This window comes from Heptranchias perlo, chromosome 1 (assembly GCF_035084215.1).
Source record: "Heptranchias perlo isolate sHepPer1 chromosome 1, sHepPer1.hap1, whole genome shotgun sequence".
In the NCBI taxonomy this organism is placed as follows: Eukaryota; Metazoa; Chordata; class Chondrichthyes; order Hexanchiformes; family Hexanchidae; genus Heptranchias; species Heptranchias perlo.
The window spans coordinates 174,546,198-174,566,196 of record NC_090325.1 but is presented as its reverse complement, the minus strand read 5'-3'; the positions used below and the strand labels follow the sequence as shown (position 1 = coordinate 174,566,196).

The following is a 19,999-nucleotide window of genomic DNA, read 5'->3' as shown; positions in this document are numbered from 1 at the left end:
TCCGTTGGTTGTGGAATCGCTTAGCTCTGTCTATAGCATGTTGCTTCTGCTGTTTAGCATGCATGTAGTCCTTTAGCTTCACCAAGTTGGCACCTCATTTTTAGGTATGCCTGGTGCTGCTCCTGGCATGCTCTTCTACACTCCTCATTGAACCAGGGTTGATCCCTTGGTTTATTGGTAATAGTAGAGTGAGGAATATGCCGGGCCATGAGGTTACAGATTGTGCTGGAATGCAATTCTGCTGCTGCTGATGGCCCACAGCGCCTCATGGATGCCCAGTTTTGAGCTGCTAGGTCTGTTCCGAATCTATCCCATTTAGCATGGTGATAGTGCCACACAACACGTTGGATGGTGTCCTCAATGTGAAGACGGGACTTCATCTCCACGAGGACTGTGCGGTGGTCACTCCTACCAATACTGTCATGGACAGATGCATCTGCGACAGGTAGTTTTCCACCATCTACAAGGCACAAGTCAGGAGTGTGATGGAATACTCTCCACTTGCCTGGATGAGTACAACTCCAACAACACTCAAGAAGCTCGACACCATCCAGGACAAAGCAGCCCGCTTGATTGACACGCCATCCACCCCCTAAACATTCACTCCCTTCACCACCGGCGTACCGTGGCTGGAGTGTGTACAGGATGCACTGCAGCAACTCACCAAGGCTTCTTTGACAGCACCTCCCCAACCCGTGACCTCTACCATCTAGAAGGACAAAGGCAGCAGGCACATTGGAACATCACCACCTGCACTTTCCCCTCCAAGTCACACACCATCCCGACTTGGAAATATATCGCCATTTCTTCATCGTCGCTTGGTCAAAATCCTGGAACTCCCTATCTAACAGCACCGTGGAAGAACCTTCACCACACGGACTGCAGCTGTTCAAGAAGGCGGCTCACCACCACCTTCTCAAGGGCAATTAGGGATGGGCAATAAATGCCGGCCTCGCCAGCGACGCCCACATCCCATGAACAAATATTTAAAAAAAGATAGGTGCCTAGAAAGGCACAGCTTGTGTGCCCGGAGGAGCAGGATAGCTTCCCAACAAGCCTACCTGCACCGACCTCCAATCGCGGACCTCCCTCCTGATCGCAGACACTCGACCCCCGACTGCGGACCCCCGATTGCGGACCCACCCCCGATCGCAGATCCCTGACCCTCCCCCCCACTCCGATCCTCCGACCCCCAGTCCTCCCCCTCAACGATCGCAGACCCTCGATCCCGACAGCAGCCCCCCCTCCCGGTGACTGACCCCCGATCGCACCCCCCATGACTCATGGCCCCTGTGCCAACCTATGCTCACCATGCCAACCTATGCACACCCATGCCAACCTATGCCAACCTATGCCCACCCAAGTTCCCCCCCCCCCATGCATACAAACAAAGCCTTACCTGCAGACTTACCTGAAGATGGCCTCTCTCTGGCTGACCTCCCGTCTGACTGAGACCAGCCTGTCAATCAGTCCGGTCAGTCGGACGGGAAACCGACAAAAAAAAAGACGTCCTTATGCAAAATCGTAAGGACATCTGGGTAACCCTTACTAATGGGTTTCCCGACCTCAATTTGACCCCCCTCCCCCCTGTCCCCTTCCCAGCTCGGTTTTAAAATTGAGCCCAGGGTGTTCATCTGTGTCTGTTTTTTGCAGTGGGGCCACTCAATAATTATTGCAATTGAAAAATGAACAGTAAAAGTCCAGTTTTCAATCACTTTGTTTAAAAAAAGACTCTGCACGTCTGTGAATGAGTCCATCTGATTTCAGATGGAACAGGGCCCTACAACTAGCCTCAGTGGCCGTGGGCTAGGGAGGGGAAAATATCACCAAGGGTTTCTATTTCTGATCATCATCCAGACCAAGGGTTGAACCTGGGACCTTCCTGGTTTAATGGCACAGTTATCCATTGAGTTTTCATTCTAGAAGTCAACTATTAATGTGAATGGAGTTTAATGAAAACTGTTACAGTGATTTTAAAGGAAGACAGCATGCTTCTCATTTTTTTTTGGATAGTAGCTCCTATTGCAGTCTACTCATTGTGAATGTAGTTGCACATACCGTGTAACAATTGCTATGACTCTCTGGTATTCCAAGCTTCCCTTGTCCTGGGGCAGTAACAGCGCTGCCATTCCTCCAGTGGCCAAAGCACCTCGTTTATGGCAAGTCTTTACTAAAAGATCCATGTAGCTTTTCAGAAAGAGTTTCTCCATGTTGACATATTTACTGCGATCTGGTAAAAGGAACTCTCGACGATGGCCTGAAAAATGGTGTTAGTGAAATGACTTAGGTTGTACTCCTATTTCCCATAGATATTTTATGATGTTTCAAATTGTTTAGATATGATCATTCAGCATTTCATTAAAGTCAGGAGTTTATCATGTGAGAAATCTGTATTGTCTTACTCAATGGCACTGCTTATCGGTATGCTAACACAATGGGTCCAATGGTACAATCGCAAGTGCCCGCTCATTTCCGCATTATCAACTGAGCCATTAGGGGAGCTCCATGACTGAAATTTTAAAGAAAGTCACCAGATAAAACTAGTCCACCATTTTAGTTGATCATTCTAGTCTAGGAGGTAATGTTAACTGAACAGTTATGTCACCATGTCCCCTAAAAGCAGCCGCAATGGAAGTGGTCCAGGACTTGAACAACCCAGGTGAATTCTGAGGATAACTGAGCAGGTCCCTCACAAAAAATTACCATCACAATGAGTTACCCCTTCAACTCAGTCACAGTTACACAGCTTTAGAGTCACCTTTATGGAATGTAACAGAGAGAAACTACAAGTCTCAGTAATTTGAAACCAACCAAGTAAGAATTCTTCCAAATTTTAATGAGTTGAGATATGCCTGCTCACCAATTTTGTTTACGAAAGAGGCTGAGTAATCCCAGATTCCACAGTTCAATCCAGCAGAATGGTCTCGCAGCTCATAAAGAATCTCCTCCATCTCAAATGCGGCCACGATATTTTCTATTAAGACAGTAGCTTTGATGGAACCAATTGGTAAACCCAACTGGAAAACAAAGTAATACAGTGAGATTAATGGTGTCACTGTACCACAGGCACTGTTTTGAGATTAGCAGACTCCAGTTTATGTATCCGGGATGAAAATAGACCATTAAGCCCAAACATGCTTACCCTATCCTTCAGCTAATTTCATGCCTCTGCACCAATAATCCCTTCCCCCCACCTACTGGGAGAGGCAAAAAATTAGAGAACTATAGCCAAGTCAGGAGTGCTCCATTAAAAATTCATCTCTGATCCCACATTGGTAATTAGGTAAATCTCAGGACAGTTACAATCCTAGCTCCACATTCATCTCTTACTAGGAAAAGCAGAACTTTACGTGTGCACAGAGTTCCACTCATCAGTGTCCAAATGGCAGTTAAATTTTAATGTTAGTTTAAAAGACAAAAGAACAGTTTTGCCAGAAGCTTCTGTTGATACTTGCACCCAAGATTCCTCCGGATAGTGTGTTGTCAATCTTGACCAGATCATCAGCTACCAAATCAAAGGAAGTGAAGTGCTGTGGCCAACTGAGACATCAGGTGAGGACAGGGTTCAGGCTTGATTGATGTGGCCAAAGTACTAAAGGGCGACAAATGCCTATGGAACTGTAGTGCAGCGGAGTGAGCCTTTGGCTTAATGGTAGCATTCCCACCTCTGAGTCATAAGGGGTTCCAACCTCCACTCCAAGTAGTCCCGGCAAGTGGAGACCGGAGCTCCGGCTCTGAATTCTGGGTTGACATCCACAAGCATGTTTGTGTTCGGTTGGTGTGGGTGGAACTCCCTCATTGTATGGGTTGTGGTAGTCCGTAAAACCCTCCTGCGTATAGGGCTAACCACCCCACCGACTGGTATAAGGATGGTTACAGCCGTGGAAGGAGCGTTCGTGTTGCAGCCTGTCAGACTGTTAATTAGCCTGCGAATCCTTCCACTACTTCACACTATTCTTCAAAGGGAAGAATGTGAAGATACGAAAACAACTGTAGCCCAGAGAAGAATCAACATTTTCAGGAAAGGAGGAGAAAAATCAGCAGCACCCTACGGCCCATCACTTTCTGAAGTGCCATGTCAAAACACTCATGGACTGTGCCCCCTAAGCCGAGGTATTTTCATATAAACAATAGAAGAAAATGGCAGTAATTTAAAACAATTTAGAATTTTATAAAGAATACGGGATACATAAAATGATGTGTAAATTCAGCTCACATTCTCTTAACAATGCACAACTTGGGTTCAATGGTATTTATCAGTTGTCCTATTGTACATACCTTCTTTTGAACCCAGACAAATATATTATTCCACAATCTGGCCTCCAAATGGCTCTCAACCTATAAAGTGACAAAATAGACAGTATGTAAATAAATCTGTAAACCTTGAAAACATGTTCCAGGACACATATTTAATCAGCATATTTATCATATTATTTGTTGAAACATTAAAAGGCTAATTCTGAAATCCTATGCTCACAGGAAACTCAGGTCGGAGAATCGAAGCTACAAAAATTGTAGCCATAGCTCTGATCCACATCCCCTTTCAAGCGGGGCTTGGGATCGCAAAATTAACCCTCATATTTATAGCACCATAGCAGATTTAAAATGACGTCATTTTTAAAAGAATCCCATCTTATTTTCACTGCTGTCCATTTGTGCGACAGCAAATCCACATACAGACATTTCTGTTTTCAAAATAATACTATTTGCAAGACATTGCTGAATGTCAATACGTGTTGAAATGTAATGTTTCAGGATTATCTGTCCTTTTCCCATTTTTAAGTTAAAATAAGCTTGATCATTTGGAATCTCCTCAAATTCCATGACACTAAGCGGGAAGGCATATATGAATTGATTTGAAAAAAACTTCTTGGGATGCTGACATTTTCTATTGTCTTCCTGAGTGAGAGAGGCCTGTGGTGACTGACCCTCTGGTTTTACTTCCAACCCTGAGATAAGCACCTGCCCCAGATTTCAATCTGTGCTTTGCCATTCTAGGTCTTTTAAGATAGATTAAAGGATTCAATATTCAGATTATTGAAATTGAAACAGCATCCATTTAAAGACATGACAATGGCTGTCAATTCCAACGATGAGATGGAAAGAAAGAACTTGCATTTATAGAGCGCCTTTCATGACCTCAGGAAGTCCCAAAGCGTTTTCACAGCCAAAGAAGAACGTTTGAAGTGTGGACACAGCTCTAATGTTGCAAAATGTGGCAGCCAATTTGCACTCAGCATGGTCCCACAAACAGCAATGACCAGATAATCTCTTTTAGTGATGTTGGTTGAGGGATAAATATTGACCAGGACACTGGGAGAGCTCCCTATTCTTGATATGGTGCCATGGGATCTTCTACGTCCATCTGAGAGAGCAGACAGAGCCTCGGTTTAATGTCCCTATGTATCTTAAAAGCACCACGTGACCCAAGAGAGACCAAGCTCCAATAGTGCAACATTTTTTTTAAATGGACTCTTATACTCAATCTATCTGTAGCTTTGAGAGCATTTGTGATGTTTCCCTCCAAAAAAATTGGCAGTCAACATTAATACTGACTGTCATATCTGGCAAATACCCTTCTGAGCCCCTCATAATTTTGTACACCTCAATCAAGTCACCCCTCAGTCTCCTCTGCTCCAAGGAAAACAACCCCAGCCTATCCAATCTCTCCTCGTAGCTGCAATTTTCAAGCCCTGGCAACATTCTTGTAAATCTTCTCTGCATTCTCCCCAGACCTATTACGTCCTTCCTGTAATGTGGTGACCAGAACTGCACACAATACTCCAGCTGTGGCCTTACCAGCGTTTTATACAGTTCCATCATTACATCCCTGCTTTTGCATTCTATACCTCGGCTAATAACGGAGAGCTTTCCGTATGCCTTCTTCACAACCTTATCTACCTGTACTGCCACCTTCAGGGACCTGTGCACATGCACTCCAAAGTCTCTCACTTCCTCTACCCCTCTCAATATATTCCCGTTTACTGCGAATTCCCTTTTACTATTTGCCCTCCCTAAGTGCATTACCTCACACTTCTCCGGGTTAAACTCCATTCGCCACTTTTCCGCCCACTCCACCAACCCATTGATATCTTCTTAGAGTCTACAGCTATCCTCTTCACTATCAGCTACATGGCCAATTTTTGTGTCGTCTGCAAATTTGCCAATCATGCCCCCTACATTCAAGTCCAAATCATTAATATATACCACAAACAGAAGGGACCCAACACTGAGCCCTGTGGCACACCACTGGAAACAGATTTCCATTCGCAAAGACATCCATCGACTTTTACCCTTTGTTTCCTGTTACTGAGCCAATTTTGGATCCAATTCGCCACATTTCCCTGTATCCCATGGGCTTTTACCTTTCTGACCAGTCTGCCATGTGGGACCTTGTCAAATGCCTTACTAAAATCCATGTAGACAACATCCACTGCACTACCCTCATCAATCCTCCTGGTCACTTCCTCAAAGAATTTAATCAGATTTATAAGGCATGACCTTCCCTGAACAAATCCATGCTGACTATCCCTGATTAAACCATGCCTTTTCTATCTCAGTTTATCCTATCTCTCAGTATTGATTCTAATAGTTTGCCCACCACTGAGGTAAGGCTGACCGGCCTATAATTGTTCGGCCTTTCCCTCGTACCCTTTTTAAATAATGGTGTTACGTTTGCAGTCTTCCAGCCCTCTGGTACCTCCCCTGTATCTAGTGAGGATTGGAAAATGATCCTCAGAGCATCCGCTATTTCCTCCCTGGCTTCCTTCAATAGTCTAGTAAACAATCCATCCGGCCCTGGTGACTTATCAACTTTCAAGGCTTCCAGTCCCTCTAGTACTTCCTCTCTCATTATGTTTACCTTACCAATATTTCACACCTCTCCTCTTTAACTACTATGTCCGGATCATCCCTTTCCTTTGTGAATACGGAGACAAAATATTCATTTAAAACCATACCCACATCCTCTGCTTCTACACACAACTTACCCTTATCATCCCTGATAGGTCCCACCTTTTCCTTAGCTATCCTCTTGTTCTTAATGTACTGATAAAACATCTTTGGGTTTTCTTTAATCTTACGAGCTAATATTTTTTCATGCCCTCTCTTTGCTCTCCTTATTTCCTTTTTTAAGTCATCCCTGTACTTTCTATACTCCTCTAGGCTTTCTGCAGTATTTAGTTTTCTGTGACAGTCATAAGCTTTCTTTTTCTGCTTTATCTTGCCCCATATACTTCTAGACAACCAGAGGGCTCTAAATTTGGCAGTGCCACCCTTTATCTTTGAGGGGACGTGTCTGCATTTTTAGTGTCTCCCACTGCTTGCCACTGATTTCTCCTCAAGTAGTTGTGTCCAGTCCACTTCTGCCAAATCACCTCTTAGCTTTGTAAAATTTGCCTTCCCCCAATTTAAAACGTTTATTCCTGATTTAACTCTGTCCTGTTCCATAATAATGCTAAAACTAACTGAATTGTGGTCAGTATCCCCACTGTCACTTCACCCACTTGCCCATCTTCATTTCCCAGGACTGAATCTAGAATTGCATTCCCTCTTGTTGGGCTTGTCACGTACTGGCTAAAAAAGTTCTCCTGGACACCGATCAAGAATTTTGCGCCCTCTGTACCCCTCACACTGTTTGAATCCCAGTTGATGTTAGGGTAGTTAAAGTCCCCTACTATAATTGCCCTCTTATTTTTGCACTCAGAAATTTGCCTACATATTTGTTCTTCTATCTCCCTTTCACTATTTGGGGGTCTATAGTACACTCCTAGTAGTGTGACTGCCCCTTTTTTATTTCTTAGCTCAACCCATATGGCCTCGATTAATGATCCATTTAGCATATCATCCCTTCTCACAACTGTAATTGATTCTTTAACCAATAATGCTACCCCTCCCTCCTTTTTTATCACCCACTCTATCCTGTCTAAAAACTCTATATCCAGGGATATTGAGCTGTGAATTATTCCCCTCTTTAAGCCAGGTTTCCGTTATAGCAATGATATCATGCTGCCATGTGTCTATCTGTGCCCTTAGCTCATCTGCTTTGTTTGTAATACTCCTTGTGTCGAAGTGTATACCCTTTAACCCCATCAAATTCCTGTGCTGAACACTATTTAACCTTTGCTTCTTTTGAAGAATTTTGCATAAATGGAGTATGTTGAAGGTTTGGTAAATAATCCACCCAATGCCCAACATTTCTTTGACAAAAAAAGCAATGACATTTCATTATAAGTACTGTCCTGTAAATAGCTTGGTGATCAGATAATACTTATTGCTACTATTGAGGGGGCAGGTGTCCAGCAAAGCAATTATAGGAAAGATTGTGATACACATTGATGTTAACAGAAAAACTGTCAGTGTACCTTTGATAGATAAAAGAAAGGACCACATTCATTTTCAAACAAAATTCGGCCATTGTGGTACATCAGTAATCCAAAGTCAAACAGAGGGCCTGGGACCTCCTTTCCATTAACCTGTTGATTGTAATCAATACTCATTTTATATGGAATTTTAGAACAACAACAACAAAAAATATTGCCTTAAGAAAATTACTTTCCAAACAACAAACTGAAGAACAACATACCAGCATGTTGTGTTCCACCATGTTCCATGCTCTGGGCCTTAACATTAGAATGGGGGCCTTTGAAATAGGTGGTATACCTGGAAATATAATTCAACAATATTATAAACATTTTACTATTGCCCAGTCCTGTCTTTGTGGAATATTGTCATGTTTTCCTCAATAGAAGCGCACTGAATCCTAAATATTTTGCCAAAGGACATAGGTGATGTGGTAAAACTGACATCGCTAAAAAAAAATCCTAGTCAAGAGACTCTTAAGTGCCAATATTACACCCCTCCAACCGGCAGGAATGGTGGGGGTAGGTATTAATTTGCCAGTGGGGGAAGGTGTCGTGCCACGTTCCCACCCATCCACCATATTAAGTTGCTTGATTTCAGACACGGGAAAGCCGCCTACCCCAGAGGAGCAGGGACCTAATTTAAATAACAAAATCGCATCCCGACTACATCAGTGGGATCCACAGGCCATTTTAACTGTGGGCTGATTAAGGGCTGAACAGTCTCGGGCTCACCAGCTAAAGCTGGGATCCTGGCCACAGGAGGCCAGGTACTCCTGTATACTCCAGGTACTTTTTACTTTTTAAAGGTTCCTTGGGGGCCAGGAGGAGCATATCTTGGGCCTTCTGTTGTGCCAAGTATCCCCCCTCCCTGATTGCAGAATTCCATGATCCGACCCCCAATACTTTCTTACCTTGCGGACGACCATATCCATGAGTCCCTGGCAGCCTACTGACGGTGACATCATTCCTACCGGCTTCAGGCAGTAGGTAGGAATGTGCTTTAATGAGGCCCGGGGGTTAAAATATCCTGGGCCATCATGCTCCAGAGGACTGAACAGTCTGCTTTGGCCCCCGTACACACGATACCCACCCCCAATAAAATTAATATTTGGAACACAGTCATCTGACTGGTATTTTAATAGGCTAGGGTCAATGTAAATTTCAATTGTCTCCTCATTATGTCTGCCTAAATGTGATCTTAACAAAGTTTATTATTAATAAATATTTCTGTTGAAAACAATAATTCTGCACTGAAAAAAATTACATACATAAAAAAAAGTGCCTTCAATGACAACCAATCAAAATGGCCAGATGAAAGAAGCTCTTGTTCAGTAACAAACTGGACTCTAAGAAAATACTGTAGCCGCTCTTGGCAAATATGATATAAACACAAAGCACAAGTACAGCAATGCAAATAGCAGTTAAAAACTCAGGGAGACTCACATTTTGGGATATATATATATATTGTATTTTAACAATACCAGCTGTAGCCTTCTAAACAAGGGTTAAAAAGTTGTCTGTGAGCCATCTTTATTTCAAAGGGGTTAGTGCCTTTGTTCTTGGGAAACTAGCTTAAATGCCAAATCCTGGGTTTTGCAGGCATTAATACAGGCATTAAATTGGTCCCAGCTATTCAGTTCATTATTATGAACTGGTTGCACGAATTTTACCACTTACTAATTAATTTTACAATTAGACTAATTTGTATGTAGAAAAATGGCCATGGTCTGTCCTAAAGCTACAAAGTATTATTCCATTGTATTTTTGTTTGGCAAAATCTTTAAAATTCATCTGCTTTCCTTCTTCAAATAAATTGAATGGATAAAAGCAGGTCTTAAGACGTGACAATTCTGAAAGATGTTCAGAATAAAGAGCTCCACAAATATTTGACGTATGTATTCCATGTGAAACTCCTTAAATGAGCGATAGAACTCAAGATTACATTCTATTACCAAGGAACATACAGTCTGGACTGTATTGTTCACCCAGGACTTTGTTCTAACTGCTGGAGGAGGGCCAGTGAGAGCTTTGCAAACTGAATTATGTAAATCACAGTTGTCTTGTACTCTAGTATTCATGCATTTTGTAAATAGACTTGCTTAGTTGTTTTAGCCTGTTGAGTCTCTAGTTGGTTTAACTAGTGTGGATGTGTAGCATAAACCACACTTAATCTAATAGCACTTCACAACTGGTGCAATTTAAATCCCCAGGTTCACACACCCAAGACAGTCAGAAAGTGAATACAAGAAAATTCCAGGATCCAAGGGATGCAGTTTGTTTAGTGAAGCTGTTGTCAGGCCATTGAAAGAGAAAACAATTCAAAACACCCAAAACAGTAGCAAAACTCATACCTGGAAACTGGTTATGAACTGCCTTGTAAACATTGGAAAGTCCTCGGATTTGATTAAAGTAAGTTGGACAGTGACCATCATCAAAATCTGTCTGTAAACATAAAACAAAATACATCAATCATTTAGACATTTTTTCTTGGAGAGTAGAAAAAGAAAAAAAGAGCGTCATTTACATCGGTCATTCTTATACATCATACATATCAAACATTAACACAGAAATTGTATGCATACACAGTTCAGATTAACAAACTTACCCAGAAACTTGTTGGCATAACTCCAGAATTGCAGTCTAGCCAAAGCTCCATAGTCTTAAATGTTATAATAATGAAATATATTGGTACACTTACCAAAGTCTCTCAGTTTCCCATTATCCTGGTTGAAAATCTAGTGGAAGGTATCAGGTACAATGGTATTATGTCAATGAAGAGAGCCCTTCTGACATTTTCCTTTATAAGATGAAAAATGCTGGTTATGTAGAACTGCTCCTTATGTGATATCATGAAGGGGGAAGGCTACCCCCAGTCATGATGTCATTGGCGCCAAATTTCAGGAGGTCACAGCAGGGGAAGATCAATATAAAATGTATACTCCCATGTTGTGCCTAACTAGTTTCTAGAGCGTAAAACAGGGTAACAAGAGGAAACAGAGACATTTGTTCAATGCACAGACCTTCCGTTGATAAGATTTAGGATTGTGAAATAATTCAATGGATCACACTTCCCTTTCAGCAGTGTTGCAGTGCTCCCCAATAGCCTAGTGAGTATAGATACCGCCTGACATAGCACTAAACAATATAGGCCAGAAGGTCCCGAATTCAATCCCTGATCTATGTGAAGTTAGCTGATCTCAGCCAAAACAATACCTGTGCGAGGAATGGGGTGGGGAGCTTAATAAAAACAATCAGTTAAAGCTGCTGCTTCCGTTTGCTATCTAGTTACTCCAGCTGGGAAGTGCATGCGTATGGATATTGGTGAAGGATCAGGCTCAGCTGAGAGGCCCTACATAGTCTGCTGACATTCATTGTCTTGGTCCACATGAAGAATGATCACTTGGATGAACTATTAAATGGTACTCCAACACAAAAGGGGAGGGGATGAAAATTTGAAAACGTTTTTTATAAATATGTTTTTCAGTGAGGCCTGAAATGAATCACTAATATAATGTCCCAATTCTTTATGCACCTTATGCTTTCAATAGCTCCAAATAATTTGTGCATAAAGAAAAGAAAGTTGATTGAAAATTCGATTGAAATTCAACTCACATTTAAGGCCAAATTAAATGGGTGCACAGTATTGATTTTCTGGTTCTCAGTTATTTCTAATCTTGTTAGAAGAAAAATACTGTCGCCGTGGTAGAAGTAGCATCACTTCCAAATGCTACAGCTCCTACCACTGCATTGGGTCCATACTGCTTCAGACTGAGTCAGCAATGGAGAAGGGAGGAGGGAGAATGCTAGGATATAGCTGGGAGATGAAGAAAAACAAAGCTGGGAGATTAGGCCTAGCACAATCAACACAACTGGGAAGATTATGGGAACTGTAAAACATAAAGAAAAGACATATGATTAAATAATTGTAGAAAATTAATGAAGGAAAAAAATCTGTGTAACAGAAGAGAAATAATGAGAGATGTAAAATAAGATAGGTGGGACGTTGCTTTATGACTCTTCTTTATACTGCTGTATGATTAGCAATCAGAAAACAGCTTATTCAAGGCATGGCCCAGAAGTTCCCGCTTTCATTTTTTCCCTGGCTGAAGTATTTTGAAATCATGCAGCCTGAATAACCAGAAGCCTGGCTGAAACTTAATTAATGTTGAGTTTGAGTGTTAGAACTTGAACTGACCACTTCTTGATTGGAAGGTATTCAACTAACTGGGAACTGGGTCACTTGAAGACATAGATTGAAGTCCACTATTATAACTTATCCTTCACCAGAATATAGTATGGAAGGATTCACAAAGGGAATCAAGCTATGCTGAGGGTTTGCTGTAATTCACATGTGCTACAGGCATGAGGCAGTTAATTAGGAGTTTCTTCATAAGTTACTGCAAAGGTAGGTTACATTTCCTGAATCTGTTTATTTTTATTAAGTAATTTTAAAAAGCATTTTTTTCTTAATTTAGCAGATTAAAAAAAAATTTGCTTAACTCCATTCCCTATTTTATGCCTTCTGTTGGCACCAATGTGCTTTCTCCTTGTTTCAGGAGATGTATACTCTAGGAAGTAGAATTCTCCATGGCTGTTTTCAATACCTTTGACATTTTGGACAATAAAAATTGCACTAATGTGAGGTACAATTGATCATTCTAAGTTTCACTCTCCTCCCCATTTCCCCCTTCCCAGACATGGAGCTTTCCACCATTGTAAACATTTTCATCTGGGGCCCGGGTTGAAAACTGGTGATACTATCATATTGAGCAGAATTAAGTTTAAAAGATTAAGATTTTTGATGGGGGCATGTTAGAATTGGTAGAATGAGGCTGCCCAAACATTCATTCTTTCTCATAAAGGAAAATGTCAATGGGCACTGTTTATTCATATAGAAAAGTGTATCTTCCCATAACAACTCAGTCAAGATCAGGCATCCGTGATCTTGGAAACGTGATGTGCATCAACCCTACTGTGCAGATTTCTCATCCTTTACGGTAACACAACTAACACTAGGAGATCTTACCTGAATGCCTTGCGCTGTAGAACACAAGGCCCTGAGGAAATGTTCAGTGTTTGTTGGAGACACATCCCCAAGATCTACATGCCTGCTCTGTAACCTCCGAGGCACTGGCTGAGCTCTCCAGGATTGATCCTCTCGGATGTGTGACGTATGGGGCAAAAACTCAGGAAGTCCACCATGACGATCCAAGTCCAGCTTTGTAATGATTCTCAGCTGTAAAATCTGCAAGATGCAATGTGGTCAATTAACATAAATTCATTCACTGTTAAAGATGCCATTTGATTGATTGCATGGTGATATGGCTTGTTCGTGTTTCTGCATATTGAACCGTAGAATGGTAGGATTCAGGTTTACACTTACAATATACTTACAGAGAGCTCCAGATCACTGGGAGGTCAGGGGGAGGGGGAGAGTGGGGTGGAGATATCTGTTCAGGGCAGAGGGCATGATGATAATTTCAGGGAGAAATTGTGTCTCAGCTACTCACTGAATAAGTCAACTGAGCTTCACCAGTGTGTTGAATCTTGACTTCAACACGGATGCAGGGAGAAGAGTGGATGACAATGTATTTAGAGCTCAGGAGGAACAAGAAATAAAAGTTCAGAGCAGTAATGATCATAGTAATATCAATAAAATAGAGACACAGATGGGGAGACAAAAAGATAAAAAAGTATGTGGTGGAGAAAGAAAAGTTGGAGGTGCTGTGTGTTATGGAGGATTCCTGCTATCCACCAACCCCTGCTTGAAGTACGCCTGTATGGACATTGGGAGAAGCTGCATATTCACCCTACAAGGAGGAATTCAGAGGGCTAGTCACCCTGAATGCTGGGCTATCCTCATGCACCTCCTAGCAGCTGACCCAAGAATACCATCAGCAGAGGCCTGGAACCAGGTTACCTACCCACTTTTTTCCTTGTGTTTCTGTAGTGAAATATGAAGCCGTCATTCATCATCTCCCTCACAGAAATTGGAAACTTTCACCACAATACCCTATCAATGTGTTGCACAGCATGCCAGAGTGTCAATATATCATGTTACTCTTTTTCTTACTTTTATTTCTAGTTTTGATTTACCACGTGTGTAATTGGAAAAGTTTTTTCTCCCACTGAACGTAGCACATGACATTGAAGATAAGATCATCTTTTGGCATAGCATTGTAGTGTGTTTGACCTTCAATGTGCTGTATCACCAAGCAGCAGAATGCAGACCTGTGCCAAAAATTTTCCACAAAGTGCTTTACCAATGTGAACCATGCCAACACTGGGAAATGCCAATTAAAGGCCACATATTGTCCCAAAAGGAGGAGATCAGAGGGTTGTCATCCTGGACTGTCATAATGCGCCACATAATAGCGACTGCAAATTGGTAAAGACAGTTGTAAGTTTTTTGGAAACTGCATGCATTGAAAAAGTGGAGAGGTATAAAAATATGCCGCAAGTAATAGTCAAAAAGTAATAATGCAATGTATTGAATTAGCTTATCTGTTTGCCTATTAAATTGTAAATAACAGTATCTAAACAAAACAGAATTAGCAGGCATCATTACAAACATATGCAGCACCAATGCAATATTCAGCAACTCGGTGTTAGGAAGAGCAATCTGGATGAGCTAACTGGCCTTTTTTTATTCTTTATGTTAGTACATTACTTGGCTGAATAAAGTTTGCTTGTTGCTAAGAATAGTTTGCTTGTTGAATAGTTTGCAAGAATAGTTTGCTTGTTGCTAAGATTTGCACTGCAGATTTGAATATGACTACATAACAGGACACTTTCTTGGACAGTGATCAGGAGCAGGAATATTGGCTGGTTGATCTCCTCAATGACACGAACTGTAGCACTCCTATAACCAGCCCAATTAACTCAACACAAAGGAGGAACTGAAGCTGGGACAGTCTGGTCTCTGTGCACTGCACCACACCACACAATACATCTACCCACTGAGCCATTGCGGGAGTCTTAATTGCTTACTTTTCAAATAATCTTTTACAAAAGCAATAAAGAGTATATTCACTCTTAAAGGTATAATAAAAAGAAAGGCAGTTATTTCATGCTGAGGTCAAATACAGGTTAATTTCTCAGGTTAATTTCTGTTGGTGAAGGCAGTCTTCAGGTTAACCTGGAGACAGAAATTTACAAACATTTAGCAAACTGTAAACTTCCCACATTAACAGCAATTAATCTGTAGTTGACCTTATGCCTTATTTAGACCACTTCCCCCATAGGGAGGAGCTGAGCAATGGCCTGAATGGGAAGAGCTAGGTTAACAGCTAAATATCATGGCCGTGCTAGATCCCAGACTATCTGTGTGCAACACTGCGGAAGATACAGTATACATGCATTACACATATTTAGGCCAAATATGATACTCTTTAGCATATGGGAATATAGGGAAGGGTGAAGAAGGAATATTGAATGATTGAGAGTGAACATTCATCTAATATTTCCTTAGATTTGCACAATCTAAAATTAAATAACAAATGTATCAGTTTTTCAACAGAATTTCACCCGTTCTTTCTCTTGGCAACATTCTAGTAAAAATAACTACACTAATACTGATAAAAAAAACAGTTTTAGTTTACTCCAAGTGCACAGTGATTGTCACCATTTCTGCAGGATGGAATACAGGGTGCCCTGACACCATCACAGCAGAAGATATTGACCAGCTATGAATAATGAGAATTCACAACTTTTACTCAGTTAGACGTCTATAGGAATGTCCAAGGGTGGTATCAGTGCAGAGGCTCAAAACTGGTCTCCCTCTGAATAACTTTCTTCACTAGAGCTTCATCTCAGAAGGAGCATGTTTTAGAACAATCTATCTGTAATGTATTTAAAATCATATGTCTGCGCACTTCCCCTCTACACATGATTTCTTGTCATATTTTTATCATACTTTGTGTAAGCTTTTACCATTATAAATTGATATGTCCACATTTATAATGGAAAATACCTATGTAAACTTGTCACAATTATTATGCAATTGGATTGCTATGGAGCAGCTTTCAGGACTTTCTCTTGCAGCTCTGCTACTTTCTTAGTTTTTTCCAACTTACTTTTTCTCTGAGTGATATCCACTTTAAACATAATTTCTAATTTTAAATTCAAGATTTTTGTTTTTATTTTAATAATTATTATTCTCCTTCCATTTAGGCATGCTTTACCTGTACTCTTTTACTTGAGTATCAGGCCTCCCGTGCGCAGCCCATTCTGATTCGCCCCTCTCCCGCTGTTTTGATGACTATTGTGGGCTCCGATACTCTTGAATTCCACAGCTTCCTGCAGGTCTATGTTTCCAAGGCCCAGTCTGGACCATCTCTGCACCGTGCCGCTGCAATTCCTAGGTCTGATTAGCACTTTTAAGCTCCGGTGGGTACCACCCCAGACTGTTTGTTGCTTCCTCAGGCTGGTCGGTGTCGCACCTAACCACCCCCAATTCTCAGCTTCTGTTCCCTACATCTGTGGTCCATTCTGGAAATGCCTCTGCCTCTGAATTTATTTATGAATAGATATAAAATGAGTGAGTCCATTTAAATCCCCCCCCAGATCCTCTTACATTCCTCATTTTCAAATATTTATCCCATTCCCTTTTAAATGATGTTCTAGTCTCTACCTCAATAGTCACTTGTGGTGAAGTATTCCATGGTCTAATAATTGTAAACAATTTTACAACACCAAGTTATAGTCCAGCAATTTTATTTTAAATTCACAAGCTTTCGGAGGCTTCCTCCTTCGTCAGGTAAATGTTGAAGGAGGAAGGAGGAAGGAGGAAGCCTCCGAAAGCTTGTGAATTTAAAATAAAATTGCTGGACTATAACTTGGTGTTGTAAAATTGTTTACAATTGTCAACCCCAGTCCATCACCGGCATCTCCACATCATGGTCTAATAGCCCTTATTTCAAGAATTTCCTTCTCCCTTCTTCCTTGGTTGTTTCATTGAGAATCCTCGGTCTCCATCTCCTTGTTCCCCATCTGGCCACCAGTGGAAACAATCTTACCCTTTTTATTCACAGTACCCAGGTTTCACTCACCCCTTCATTGGCTGCTCCTCTCACCACTTCCATTCACCTGCTGCTGCTGCTGCTGCTTCTGCTCCCAACTCTGCAGAAATGCTGGACCCCATGCCCATCCCATTCCCCAGTCTCCCTCTCTCTCCACCTCTCGAGCCCCAATCCCCCGACCCCCATCTCTTCCCCGCCTGAGGCTTAATCCCCCGACCTCCAGTCTCCCTCTCTTCCCCTGATCCCCATCCCCTGACAACTATTTCCCAGTCTACCGTTCTCCCCATAACCACCAGAAAAAATATTCCTCAATATAGCTGACTGAATAGTACTTATGCATCCTAGGAAAATAGGTACATGGTACATGTTCAGACTGCACAATCCAAACTCAGCTCAGTGTCAAAGCTCTGGGCAAAAATATGAACTGCAACCCAGGCTTTTTGGAGAGGCTGAGGCCTTCAAATAAAAACTTAATGAAGGCGTTAAAAGACCTGAGACAATTCAATTGACAGATTTAATCATGTGATTCTGAAATACTTATTTCTTATTTTGGTTAAACTCTTATTTTGGACATTATAATTTGAGTTACCAAAGAAAAAATCAGAAAGCATTTTGACTGAATTGTAGAAATCCAGTGTCCAGGTAGTAAGGTAGTAATCTCCGGATTACTCCCGGTGCCACACGGTAGTGAGTGTAGAAATAGGAGGATAGAGCAGATGAATGCGTGGCTGGAGAGATGGTGCAGAGGGAGGGCTTTAGATTCCTGGGGCACTGGGATCTGTTCTGGGGGAAGTGGACCTGTACAGGCCGGATGGATTGCACCGGAACCAATATCCTTGCGGGGTGGACAACTAGTGCTGTGGGGGAGGGCTTAAACTAATTTGGCGGGAGGATGGGCACCAGGATGTAGCATTTAAAAGGAGAAACAAGGTGCATAAAGGATTGGGAGAGACAGGTTGTACTAGAGTAAGAAACAGTGTGGTATTAGGTGAGAACAGATTAAGAGAGAATACGAGAAGATCTAAGATAGGTTTACAGTGCATGCGTGTAAACGCACAAAGCGTAATAAACAAGGTTGGCGAGCTGCAGGCGCAATTAGCCACATGGGAATATGATGTTGTGGCGATAACGGGGATCTGGCTCAAAAAAGGGCGGGTTTGGGTATAAATATTCCTGGATACAAGGGCTCGATTTTTAAATGGCGGCGGGATGGGAGCGGCGGGGTTCGGGTGGGGGGGGGGGGGGGGTCAGTGGGCGCACGGGTAACCTGACTAATGAAATCCTACCGTTTCCCATGCGATCGCAAGTTAATTGGTGGCCCTTAACGCAGCTTCCGGGTTTGCCATCCAAAAGCTGCGCAGTGGGCGGACTGCGCATCCGCACGACAGGCTGTCAGCTGGAGGAGCTCTATTTAAAGGGCTATTGCTCCATTGGCTTTTGCTGCAGAAAACACCAGAAAACACACAATATGGAGCAGCACAGGGGCAAGGTTGCTCCGAGATTTAGTGATGCCTCGTTGCAGCAGCTACTGAATGGGGTGAGGAGGAGGAGAGAAGTATTTACCCCGCAGACGGGAGTAAGGGCCCTGCCAGGAAGGCCTGGCTCAAGGTGGCAGTGGAGGTCACCAGCAGCAGCATCTCCCGTACCTGGGTCCAGTGCGGGAAGCGCTTCAATGACCTAATTAGGTCAGCAAAAGTGAGTACACTTACTGATTCTCCTACATTCCATGTTCCACATCACCACCACCCCCCAACTCATTCTGCACTGCCAACACTACTCCATCACATCGCTCCTCACACCCACTTAAGGCTCATCCTCAACTTACCTGCACTTCCTCACCTCCCCATTAGTCACCCCACACTGCCACTCACCCCAATCCTCATCCAATGTGATGGCTGTGTCTCATACTCATCCTCTGATGCACCTCTTTCACTGTCAGCAGTTAAAACAATGCATTCATTGGTTGGCTACTTCACCATCACTCATTCACACGTCTATTCTTTCTCCCCTTCTAGGAGAGAGGGCAAAATGTACACGAGAGGGTGAGGACTGGAGGGGGGCCACAACAAGTAGTGGTCTTCACACACGTGGAGCAGGAGGCCCTGGAGATCAGCCACACCCTCGAGTGCCTGTCATTCGGGGACGCCAAGACTGGCGCCCCACAAACGTCTGGTGACACAACTTTAAAATTAATCACACACATCATGAATTGATGTTAACAATGCTTGCCATGTTGAACACCTCAGTATGCTCTTCGCAACATGCTTAATATTGCCTTCTATTCTCTTACAGGTCCTTCAATGACCGCAGTGACAGCAGAGGGCGATTCCTCAAATGCCCTGCCAGCCTCTGAGGGCGCACCATCACATCATAGCGAGCCATCCACCAGCGCAGATACTCACACCTCGGTGGGTCCTAATAGTCAGTTAGTTGGGATGTCACCTGGTGAGTCACCACATATGTGAGCATGAGCAGACACTGGTGGCAGGGGCAGCTGTGGAGAGTCTGTGTCGGTGAGCGCACTCCTCTCCAGGCTCTGCTCAGCTGGACGCAGATGCTGAACCTTGGGGGCCATCCTTTAAAAGGAGAATGATCGAGGGACAGCAGCACATTTGT

General features: G+C 42.6%; 1 protein-coding gene across 2 annotated transcripts in view; it reads right to left on the bottom strand.

Moving 5' to 3' along the window:
* ugl (ureidoglycolate lyase) overlaps positions 1-19,999 on the bottom strand; it is a 71,477-nt gene that overhangs the window by 26,571 nt on the left and 24,907 nt on the right. For both annotated transcript variants that reach the window (XM_067994055.1, XM_067994063.1), the window contains 7 exons: positions 13,390-13,608; positions 10,715-10,805; positions 8,585-8,661; positions 8,364-8,474; positions 4,279-4,338; positions 2,861-3,017; positions 2,059-2,257 (listed from right to left, as the gene is read on the bottom strand). In XM_067994055.1, the coding sequence (XP_067850156.1) occupies positions 2,059-2,257; positions 2,861-3,017; positions 4,279-4,338; positions 8,364-8,474; positions 8,585-8,661; positions 10,715-10,805; positions 13,390-13,608 (914 nt within the window). The remainder of the gene's footprint in view (positions 1-2,058; positions 2,258-2,860; positions 3,018-4,278; positions 4,339-8,363; positions 8,475-8,584; positions 8,662-10,714; positions 10,806-13,389; positions 13,609-19,999) is intronic.